Source organism: Crinia signifera, chromosome 5 (genome assembly GCF_055691185.1).
Source record: "Crinia signifera chromosome 5, ASM5569118v1, whole genome shotgun sequence".
NCBI classification, from domain to species: Eukaryota; Metazoa; Chordata; class Amphibia; order Anura; family Myobatrachidae; genus Crinia; species Crinia signifera.
In genome coordinates this window covers 302,695,942-302,708,401 of record NC_139221.1, presented here as the reverse complement: position 1 = coordinate 302,708,401, position 12,460 = coordinate 302,695,942, and the positions used below count along the sequence as shown (strand labels likewise).

At 48.1% G+C, this 12,460-nt stretch overlaps 1 protein-coding gene across 3 annotated transcripts in view; it reads right to left on the bottom strand.

Moving 5' to 3' along the window:
- The window catches only part of CDK14 (cyclin dependent kinase 14), a 505,408-nt gene that overhangs the window by 325,750 nt on the left and 167,198 nt on the right, over positions 1–12,460 (bottom strand). For all 3 annotated transcript variants that reach the window (XM_083189415.1, XM_083189416.1, XM_083189417.1), the window contains one exon: positions 8,600–8,694. In XM_083189415.1, coding sequence (XP_083045541.1) covers positions 8,600–8,694 — 95 coding nt within the window. The remainder of the gene's footprint in view (positions 1–8,599; positions 8,695–12,460) is intronic.

Genomic DNA, 12,460 nt, shown 5'->3' with positions numbered 1-12,460 from the left:
AAACGTTATGGGCAGAGTCATACATCTGCCCCTAAGTTATTCTCCCACTATACCCACTGGGATGATAGTCATCTCTTTTTAAAAAATAAAAATAAATTCATGTTGACCCTTTTCCATGTCGACATCTTTTCACATCGCCCTCGTTTCTCTTCGACCTTTTGACCACGTCAACCGTATTCATGTTGACTTTTTTTTCATGTGTAGATGTTTGACTGTCGACCAAAAGTGGTCAAGCTTTTGAATGTCATCCTAATGACCGCATTACAACAGTGTTCCCCCCATAATGCTGGGATGTACAGGAAGATGTATTAATAAGTGGATACATTGCCTGTAACAACCAAACAGCTTGTAGATATATTTTGTTTAGTACAGTCTATAAAATGATAGTCAGAAGCAGTTTAGTTGCTATGGGAAACTCCTCACTTGACCTCTTTAGAAGGTGTGACCTCTTCCTGAACTGAGGTGGGAACACACCTGGCCAATGGGTCAGACGGACCAATCATCTGCCCGATGTGTCGTGCTTATGTCACAACTGGATGGGCAATTAAATGTACCCGCCCATTTGATAGGTCAGTCAGTGGTGACTGATCGCCACTATACACAGCTAATGTACAGATATAGAGCCAGGCTCATCTTGACTAATGCCCCTTTCAGACCGCACAAAAAAAACGGTATATTGCCGATTTTTAACCGTTTTGAAACGGTATTCTGTGCGGTCTGAAAGGTGCAAAGTGATTTTACCGTTTCCAAAAAAACGTTTTTTGGAAACGGTAAAAAAGCAGCGGCCTACCCGTTTCAGTCCCGTTTTAGGTGTCAAAACGGATCTGAAATGGTATTCTAACCCCCATCCCCCCCAGCGCAGGGAAGGGAATGGTCGTGCTGGGGGCAGGGGGTCCCTGCAAGTGTCCGTCGGAGCACAGTGTGTCCTGCCCTGGCGAGAGCGGGGGCTGCTGCTACTGATGACGGCGCAGTCCTGCGCCGAGGAGGTGAGCGGGGATGGGCAGCTCGGGCTGGGGTGCAGGCGGCTGTCTGCCTGGACTCACCGGTTCCGGAGCAGCAGCGGAGTGCGGGCAGCGGGAGCACGAAGTGGATGTCCCGCTGCCTCCTCGCCCTCTGTGGGGGGTGGGAGAGACGGCGCTGAGACAGTCTGACACAGGCAGCAGCAGCGCAGGGTGTGCTGATGATGAGAGGGACGGAGAGCAGCCAGCGGTGCAGCTGATGGAGAGCGGGCAGGGGGGGCGAATGGTGAGGTGATGCCCCCAATCACCTCACCATGCGCCCCCTGCCCGCTCTCCATCAGCTGGACCGCTGCAGTCCCTCTCAACATCAGCACACCCTGCGCTGCTGCTGCTGCTGCCTGTGTCGGACTGTCTCTACGAGCATTGGAAGGGGGAGGGGGGCTTTACCGCTTTTCACACTGTTGCTTTCACACCGCAAACCTGCTTTAGACCAGGTATTTACATGCGGTGTGAAAGGGGTTAAACTTGTTCTGACCCGTTTCAAAAACCGTTTTAAATACCTGGTCTGAGCAGGTTTTGCGGTGTGAAAGCAGCATCAGTTTCTGCTTAAAAAAAAAAATTCTACACGACTACAATAATCAATGGCCGTAATATTAAAAATAAAATCTCAACAAAGCACAGTGTATATTAATATAATCTGTCTTTTTCATTTTACATTTCTAGATATTTAAGACTCTCTGGACCATTATATTTCTCATTTAAGTGAAAACCGTTATTTCAGGTTTATTATTTTGCTCAATGATGCGCACAGCACAGTTACGGTCTCATTAGGGGAATCTGGAAACAGAACACACTCTTTGTATTACCAAAGTAAGCAAAAGCTATAACTGTACCTAGCCAGCATACAGTAGCTAATTGAATATACTATATACCCTACAACATGACCCATTCGCCATCAACTTCATGCAAGGGGATGTGTACCAAACGTGGGAGAGAGATAATAAAATACCAACCAATCAGCTCCTCTCATTTTACAGTCTGTTTGAAAAATGGCAAAAGCTGGTTGATATTTTGGGAGGTATTGAGTCCAGGATTCCTACGGATTATATTTCCACCTGTGGAAATAGCAGCTGGGACTGACTGAATACCACCCATAATCTCTCTCTAATGTTTAATACATCTCCCAAGGGATTGGTTATGCAACACTTTAGGAAACCAAGACCCCCTGTTCCACCTTTCAGGCTCTCCATCCAACATTGTGCTTTACTTTCCAAAAAAGGTTAAGTATAAAACTAAAAGAATAAAATGGTATCCCGTTGTGTAACTTGATGTTCAAGGTAAAGTGGAAAATACAAAAATGACGGATTATAATACCCCTGGCCTATTAATATTCATAATCATGACTAATTTATACCTAGCATATCTCGTAGCCTCCAGCGCTAATTCCCTAACTTTCCCCATCAGGATGGAGTTCATAATTTATTTAAATGACATTGTCTTTGAAAAGACTTTATGAATCTCGGGTTTGCTGATCGTGATTACATACAGAATTAAACAAATGGGGAGACGAACAGCGGAAAACTAAATTTAAAAAAAAGCTGGCATTTAATCTGTAAGGTGTCTTGGCAGAACACGGTGACTTTACCAAAGACCACCATCGCCATAATATACCACCCAGGAATATTAACTGATAACACAAAGTTTATCACTTTGGGAAAACGTAAAGCGAAAATGTAATAAATGAGCCCAAAGCTGCTGTTAAATCATGAATATTTATAGAATGGTGTCATTAATATATAATGAAACTATCACATCATTTGCGTGTGTACATACTGCATAGAATAGGTGTTAAATTTAATTTATGAAAGTAAGGCTGAGAACGTTATAATACCTGTATTACAGATCGTTTTCTGTATATTTAAAAGGGGACGGTACACTTAACAGTACAATACTGTGAAAGCAATATGTTATTTGTCATGACCAAGAGATGGTCAGAACACCAACCACCTGCACAAGAAGAGGCAGCCACATCGCTAATGAAGAACAGTATATGGGAGGGCAGCAGAGGGCAGTGTAAGAGAGGAGATGGGACATAAGCAGTCTCTGTGCAGGCCCCCTCCACTCTGGCACCGTGCACATGCCCAGGTCTCCGGGAAAATGGTGGGAGTTCTTTTTCACAGTGGTTTCTGCAGTGCCAATGCTAGACTCCAGAGACAGGATCCTGTAATAATATGGGTGCAGAGTTTGCAGTGTGGGCCCCGCAAAATGCAGTGGCCGGAGTGCACCGCACATCCTGCACCTTTTGCAGATACAAAACTGGAGGTTATGGTATAGATTAGAGGTGGGCAACAAGCGACCCTCCAGATGTTGATGAACTACACATCCCAGCATGCCTTGCCTTAGTTTTGCTATTTGGCCAAGGTGAAACTGATGCAAGGCATGCTGGGATGTGTAGTTCATTAAAACCTGGAGGGCCGCTTGTTGCCCATCCCTGGTATAGATGGTCGACTGTGTCCTTTGACAGTTGACAGTCACTCGGTCGACCATTAATGGTCGACATTGGCAGGATGACACAAGCAAAAGTTTGACATGAACATGGTCGACACATGAGAAAGTCAACACAGAGTTTTCACGTTTTTGGTGTCTACTGTATGTCGACTTGGATACCGTATAAGTGTACCGCGTCTCCGCACTTGGCTTGCAGAGCTCCCCATGCTTCAACTATTATAATTTAACAGTATTTCCAATCGGAACATGAAGTAGGTCAACAAAATATATGAAAAACTTGTGTCGACCTTTTCATGTGTCGACCACCTTCATGTCCACCTTTTGCTAGTGACGACTTTCTATCAATGTAGATCTAGTGTATGTCAACCATTCTTAGGTGTTGACCTACTCACGGTCGACGGGTTACCGAAACTGGAAGACAGCCTATGAAATTCGTCAGCAAAAAAAAAAAGGCGAAAAAAACCATGTCGACCACATGACCGTACTCTAATGCTGGCGTCTAACTTCCGTAACTGTCAATCTAGATGTGGTCGACTATCTTTAGACGTCTAACTAGACGCATTTGACTAAACGTGGTCACCCATAATATGGTCAATCTAGACATCGTAGATCTGTTGACGTGACCTGCCGGCTTTGGGGCATCCCATTGTAATACTCAATCTAGCACTTTAACACCTAATTATTTTTCCAACTATGTCACACGTTAACATTCTAATTTTTATTTCTCACCCATGTAACACACAAAGCTTCTATTTCTTACTTACGTAACATTTATTAACACTTTTACTTCACACTACCATGATGCCTTGCGGTGGTTGGGCTTTGCTGACTTGAAGGTCCGGTGCCCTGGACTTGAACCTTAGTATTACGGAACCACCAGATGAGGCCACCTTGGCGCTGTTGGTGGGCCTATATATTTTTGAAGCATACAGTTAACTAATTTAGGGGCGGATGTTTTAAGCCTGGTAAAGTAATTAAATGGTGATGAAGTGGAAGGTGATAACGCATTAGCCAATCAACTGCTAGCTGTCATTTTTCAAACACGGCTGATTGGCTGGTGCGTTATCACCATCCACTTTTATCAATTCAACAGGCTTAATACGTAGGCCCATAATCCTTTGGTACATACAGCCCATTAAAACCAATCCTTGCCAGAGCCAGTACCTACTGTAGCAGACAGTGTTAAAGAATATACTGTAGATCTAAAATCCAAGGGAAAATGTAATTTCTAGCACATGACTGCCCAACGGGATTAATATAGCAGAAAATGTACTCTCTTTTCAAGGTAATTTTCTCTCTGTATCAATTCCACCTACTTCAATCCATCTGGTGTGCTGAAGAGTTTAATTATGCGAACGTCCCATGATTTTTACAGCTGAAAGATAGTGTATTTTTTGCACAAATACCATATGTTTTCCAAAGAAACCGAGGGGAGATTAATTATGTGTTCCACGCAGTTACTTCTTCAGTTACAGCTGGATAAAGTGAAAATGGCTCTATTGTCTTTTTAACAGCTTGAAGCTTTAATTATTAGCCGAAGTCCTAAATCACAATAATACCTGATACCTAAATTACATGTATCGCCCCTTGTGTTGCCAGCATGGCATGCTGGGTAATGCTTTACGCTACCCAGCCTTATACTTGCAGCGATTATTTATCTGCTGGTAAATAAAACTTTTGTCACGTAACAATTCCTGCTCCACTGAACGCACTGAAAAAACATTGCCGCATTTCCTGTGCAGCAATGATACTTAATCACTGAGAGCGGTAACAGTATTTATTGTTGCTATGCTTCTCCAATTAATGCTCAGGGTCTGTGATATTATCGACTGTACTGTATTTTGCCGTTTGGTTCAGTTCGTATCCTTTATTAAACAAAATGAAATGATGGAGGTGACAAAGATGACATCATCAGTTTTCTAAAGAGAGCGGCATGTGTGATTCACGGCGCATGCTATCCTTGGCTATATAATCCTGGGAGAAAGCATTGTACATTGATTAGCAAGAAGCTGCTGGGTGAATTCTGGATTCTCGGTTACAAATGAATGCTGCTTCTCTTCCCAACTAATGACATCTTCCCAGTCGCACTTCCAAGACTTGGAACGTGCTGTTCCCTACCACTGGAACTCTCCCCCTCTGCCAATCAAACTCACCTCTTTACAAAGTTTCAAACTGGCTCTCAAGACCCAGACAAACTTCCAGCTCTCAGTCTAACCCACTGCTCCATGCTTATTGCTCACTATCTCTCATCCCTTTGTGTTACCCCTGTCTGCCCCCCTCTCCCCTTTGGATTGTAAGCGTTCATGAGCAGGGCTCTCTACTCATGTACTTTTCCTTAATTTCCAACAGCACTTTACTTTCAGGTTCTCCGGCTCGCTCCTCATTTGGGTATTATGACCACAGATACAGCACTGTCTATAAACCATGTCCATGTCCTAGAATATGTATTTCACTTGTTCTGTTTATACTGTTTTTGTGCTTTACAAAGCGCCGTCATTAAATTTTTAAAGCGGCATTCATGTACAAAGCAAGACCAGGTGGTTTTGCCTTGTAAACGATTTCCGCTTTACAAATACCGGCAATCTTGACCGAAATCCCAGACCTCTGCAAACTTGGACCTTATTATATTTCCACAAAATTCTGGAAACACCATCTGAGGCTTTGGAAATACAGTCTCCCAAACCTACTGTAATAGGTTTTCTTCATTGTATTCTGTTTATAAGTCAGAGCAATGGAGATGAACATTGGAGATAAACTAAATGGGAGACAGTCGCGATCAGGGAAGGCTCCAGAGGTGGAGACACAGCACTTGCCACCAACTGCCATTTCAAACTGACTCAATGGCAGTGGGTGTGGCTCAGTTATTTGAATTTTACTGCAGCCCCTTCTCTAGAGCCACCACTGGCCATGATTATTTGTAATGGTCCTGCGTCACAACTATGGGCAGAAGTGTCCCGCGGAGGGGGGGGGGGGGGGGGCAGTTGGAAGTCTCCTGTCATTCACTGCTCCACACTGCATCAATTCACTAGGTGAGAGGTACAGGGGGCATGGCAGCAGTTCATAGAGAACAGGTCACACCCCCCACAGCAGCAGAAACCTTATTCCAAGGGTGCACCATCGCCGCATGCTTTTGTTACCCTTCCGGCTATTTGAAAATTTGGAGGTATGTGACTATTCCAGAGACACTTAGCGGCCATTGCTTGAAACTGAATCCCCTCCGAAAGGTAGATGGACTAATGTAAAGGGAGTCATGTACTATACACTAACTTGCATGGGAAAGAAAAATGCATCTAATGAAACCGTTACTTCATGGTCAATTTTTTAACCATAATAGAGTTAATAGGAGTAAGCATATGTGGTTCCTCAGCAATGGCTGTAGGAAAGTTATAGGTATGGGAATGGGGTATGGGGAAATTGGAGGACCTCTGCACAAGTTGCACCCGTGTATTTACAGAATCTATTAAATATAACATTTGTAATGTAATATACAGTTATATAGGTTCCACAATAAACAAAAAAATGTTTTAATATGGTTTAAGTGAATCACTCTTGTGGAGGTGCACCCCTGAGAGCAAAAAAGTACAGAATTGGGGGAAAAAAGAAAAAGTACTCTCCTTTGTTTTGGGGGCACAAAACAAAGGAGAGTACTTTTTCTTTTTTCCCCCAATTCTGGAAAGTTATAGGTGCCAGGAATCCTGGGAGATTTTATTCTACCACACACAAGTAACAGGTTGCCCACTTAAAGTGTAGGCTGAACACAGAATAAAACATTGCCACCACTCATTTTTTTGTCTCTCTGATACCTCTTTTACACAGACCTAAAGACAATTTAAGGAAAACCGGGTCAACTCGTATTCCATCTATTCTCCCCATACTTTGGTCCTGAATAAATCCTGAGTCATCACCTTTCACACTGGACCAATGTCTGTCCTACAGGTGCATCAAGTTCCTATGTCATTAAGTGCTTTTGCACCACCAATGAGGTTCTTGGATCAAAACCCAGTTGCAGTAACCCGGAAACACCCTTTCTTACCATAGCCTATCCGGCACTGACCCAGAAAATAATCCCAGGTCATGTCCACACGTGTTATTCCCAGGTGTTTGCCGTCTGAAAGAGGTATAAGTAATCTCCATATCTTTGGAAGACCATCAACAGTCAGAGGGACCCACGTGGGACAGATGGTTTATAAACCCCTAGGACAGGGTCAGTAACTGGGGGAGGGGGGGGGGATTTAATGTTCTCATTTAGTTCTAGGCCTACTGTAGGGCAGAAGGTATACTATAGGATAGGTCGTTGGAAGTTTTTTGTAGCTCCACCAGGATTCTCCATCTTTTCTACTGATTCCCCAGCCCCCTTTTAGTCTTACCTTGTTGGCTTCATTTGGTGGGAAAGAAAAGCAGTGCAGTAGCCATCTTGGTGCAGCTGCAGGTGCTCTCCCCTTCAATACATAGGGTAGGCTGATTACACCTGAGGTCAACCATTACTAAAGTCAGCGTCGCCATTCCGCCACATAGGCCTGTGCTGGTACAGGTGTGAAATACCTTTTACTTGCCATGGTGAAAGAGATTATTGGCCCCTGCAATTCGTTGTTGTCATCTTGCGTAAATCAAGTGGTCGTTGATGTGCTGCCCCAGCCTTTCATCGCCACCATACTGATTTTCTATTTATAAACTTGACCATTTATTAAACAACACATATTGTGGTGTCTTTATTATTGCTATAAGTACTTATGTTATGGTCTTATATTATATTTCGATTATTCATAAGTGTAACTGACATCTGCCGACGGGGAATTAAAATTTTACCATATCAGCAAAATCCGTTCAAACTGTAACAGTACAGTATTTTCCTCTATCTCAGCACGAGCTCCGGACATGAATTATAAATAGCTGTCATTAGCATAAGCACTTCCAGTGGTTTCACGCCTCCCAGAAAATGCCCAATTATCATTCTAACACTCACTCAATTAAATGTCAGTAAGCATTGCTAACACAGTAAAGCAGCTCCTACAGTATGTCACATGTACAGAATGATCTAAAGAGGCTCCATCCGCACAGTACGGATGTTATCGCTGATCACGGCAACTCACTTATGTTTACAGTCATTGCTCTTTTCTTTAATGATCACTTACCACATACTCAAACACCAGCGTCAGTGTCTCCTTTGTGTGGATGATGTCGTGGAGCAGGACGATGTTGGCATGTTTCAGTCCTTTCAAGAGCGAAGCTGAAAAACAAGAAAAATACATTGTTAGCATTGAGATAGTTCCTGATTCAAGTTTTCATTTGTATTTATTCACACATAAAAGAAGACGTGACATCACTGCTCACCGTACAGGAGTGACATAAACATATGTGATGACATCACCATGCCCCAAAAACATGGAGGATCATTTAAAGTATTATACAACAAGTATTATTGGCATGTGTGTGGGACCTTATATATATTTTATTCTTGTCATCTCTTATATATTTAGCCAGATCTGTCACTCAACCCCTGTGGAGAACGTTCCTGTGTAGAAAGGTTTCACTTTCATGTGTCTGACGTTCCACCCCCTTGACATCACCTCCCCCCGCCCAGCCAGGGCTACAGTACACGCCCACCATCCACCATTACTCCACAGCCACCATCCACCATTACTCCTGCACATCCCTACCCTCTGCCAGGACCCCCGCGACCCCCCTCCCGCGATTCGCGGGACCCCCCGCGACCCCCCCTCCCGCGATTTGCGGGACCCCCCCGCGACCCCCCCTCCCGCGATTCGCGGGACCCCCCCTTACCCCCCCTCCAGCGAATCGCGGGACCCCCGCGCCCCCCCCTCCCGCGATTCGCGGAACCCCCGCGACCCCCCCTCCCGCGATTTGCGGAACCCCCGTGACCCCCCCTCCCGCGATTCGCGGGACCCCCGCTTTCCACCCTCCCGCAAGTCGCGGGACCCCCGCGACCCACCCTCCCGCAAGTCGCGGGACCCCCGCGACCCCCCCTCCCGTGATTCGCGGGACCCCCGCGAACCCCCCCTCCCGCGATTCGCGGGACCCCCGTGACCCCCCTCCCGCGATTCGCGGGACCCCCGCGACCACCCCGGTATCCGGACTATTGTTAGACAGCACTTACATCGACAGCCATTACATCGACACCATTAGTTCGACACCTCAATAGGTCGACATGGTTTTTAGTCGACATACCATTAGGTCGACATGTCATTATGTCGACATGTCATTAGGTCGACAGCTCATTAGGTCGACAGCTCATTAGGTCGACAGCTCATTAGGTCGACATGTTTTTAGGTCGACACTGCAATTAGGTCGACATTGTCTATGTCGACAGTCAAAATGTCGACATGGGTTTTTCACTGTTTATTGAGCCGACATGTGCCGACAGGCGGTATTTCATGCCCTACTATCCACTAGGGCGTGGTGGGAGAATAAAATAGTGTGCCGAGCGCAGCGAGGCACCGTGCCCGAAGCATAGCGAGCGGCTGCGGTACACTTCAAACTGTGTCCATGTCGACTGTGTCGACATTTCGGCCAAAAAACAGTGAAAAAACCCATGTCGACCTTTTGACTGTCGACATAGACTCTGTCGACCTAATGGCAGTGTCGACCTAAAAACATGTCGACCTAATGAGCTGTCGACCTAATGAGCTGTCGACATAATGACATGTCGACCTAATGGTATGTCGACCTAAAACCATGTCGACCTATTGAGCTGTCGAACTAATGGTGTCGATGTAATGGCTGTCGATGTAAGTGCTGTCTAATATCCGTCCCAGACCCGACCACCCCCTCCCGCGATTCGCTGGACCTCCGCGACCACCCCCTCCCGCGAAACGCGGGACCCCCGCGACCCTCCCGCAAATCGCGGGACCCCAGCGACCCCTCCCTCCCGCGAGCCCCCTCCCGCGATTCGCAGGACCCCTGCATCCTCCCCTCCCGCGATTCGCGGGACCCCTGCGACCCCCCCTCCCGGCATTAAAAGGGCCCCCCGCGACCCCCCCTCCCGCGATTCACGGCACCCCCCCCTACTGTGATTTGCGACCCCCCTCCCGCAATTCGCACCGCCCCCTCCCGCGATTCACGGAACCCCCCGTAGCGCCCCCCTCCCGCGATTTGCGGGCCCCCTCGGCACTTCTCGCGATTTGCGACCGCCCCCTAATTCACACATTCGGGGACCCCACCTCCCGCGATTCATGCCCCCCTCACGCAATTCACGGCACCCCCACACCCCCCTTCCTGCGATTCGCAACCCCTCACGACCCCCCCCCTCCCGCGATTCACAAAACCCCCTGTAGCGCCCCCCTCCCGCGATTTGCGGGCCCCCTCGGCACCTCTCGCGATTTGCGACCGCCCCGTAATTCACACATTCGGGGACCCCCCCTCCCGCGATTCATGCCCCCCTCACGCAATTCACGGCACCCCCCATTCCCCCCTTCCTGCGATTCGGAACCCCCCACGACCCCCCCTCCCGCGATTCATGCCCCCTCCCGCGATTCACGCCCCCCTCATGCAATTCACGGCAACCCCCCAAACCCCCCCTCCTGCGATTCGCAGCCCCCCCACGACCCCCGCCTCCTGCGATTCATGACCCCTCCCGTGATTTACGGACACCCGCACCACCCCCCCTTGACTCACGGCACCCCACGCGCCCCTCCTGCAATTCACGGACCTCCGCAACCCCCCCTCCCGCAATTCACTAACCCCGACAACCCCCCTCCCGCAATTTGCGGACCCCCCTTCCCACGATTTAAGCCCCCCCGCGCCCCCGCCCACGATTTGCGGACCCCCGCCCCCTCCCGCTTACCGCGGATCCCCACACACCACCCCCCCTCCCGCAATTTGCAGACCCCCCAGACCCCCTTCCGGCAATTCCACCCCCCAGCGGACCACCGCGGCCCCCGCTCCCGCATTTCACGTACCCCCGTGACAATGGGGGATCCTGTACCACCACAAGCAGGTACCGCCCCTAGGTGGGAAATCCGGCCCTGGCTGCCGCACTGCAGGTTTCCCCACTGTCCTCTGCACCGGCGCCACAACTTTTATCAATGTCTTGCCCACATACCACTATTATACAGCCTCCTGCTCTCATGCACGCTCACTCCCTCCCAGTGGGAGGAGACGCTCACCCACTGCCGGGAGCTGCATACTGTCCCCCACCCTCCTCCAGTTCTAGGGATGCCCATCGACCATCAATAATTTTCAAATAATCGATGGTTTATGGCCGATGTTGAATACTTTTGCCATCAATGTGGGAGGACACTGCCCTGCCTCCTGTTCTCCTGCCCCGTAACTTCCGCCAGTGGAGACCCGCTCACCCTGTGTTGCCCACATTCCCCTATCATGCTTTACCGCCCAGCCTCCTGCTCTCATGCACCCTAACTCCCACCCAGTCGGAGGAGACACTGACTCCTGTATTTCTGTGCTGCCACGCTGGACCCTCACCCACTGGCAGAAGCTGCACAGTGTCCACCACCCTCTTTAGTCCCCCGTATGCCCACACACCCCTATCACTACCCAGCTTCCTGCTCTCCTGAACCGTAACTTCCACCACTGGGTAATCGCTGACGCTGTGTTGCCCACATACCCCTATCATGCCTCATATCCCAGCCTCCTGCTCTCATGCACCCTAACTCCCACCCAGTAGGAGGAGACACTGACTCAGGGCCACCGTCCGGTACTCCTGTGCTGCCACGCTGGACCCTCACCCACTGCCAGAAGCTGCAATACAGGGCATCTTTCATACAATTCTAACCATATTTCTCACAATACAAATGTTCACAAATTAAGGGGCGTAGCCCCTTACGCCGGTGTGAAGAGCGCCCGTAGGGCGCGATGAATCACCTAGTAGCTTAATATGCTGGCAAACAGCAGGTTACTGTAAATGTTGCTGAATATAAAGGTTACCATAAACTGCTAGAACCAAAGCAGGCAGTAGTACAACAAACTAACAAATACAATAAAAACTCACCTGATTTATAGCAGTGGTTCTTAACCTC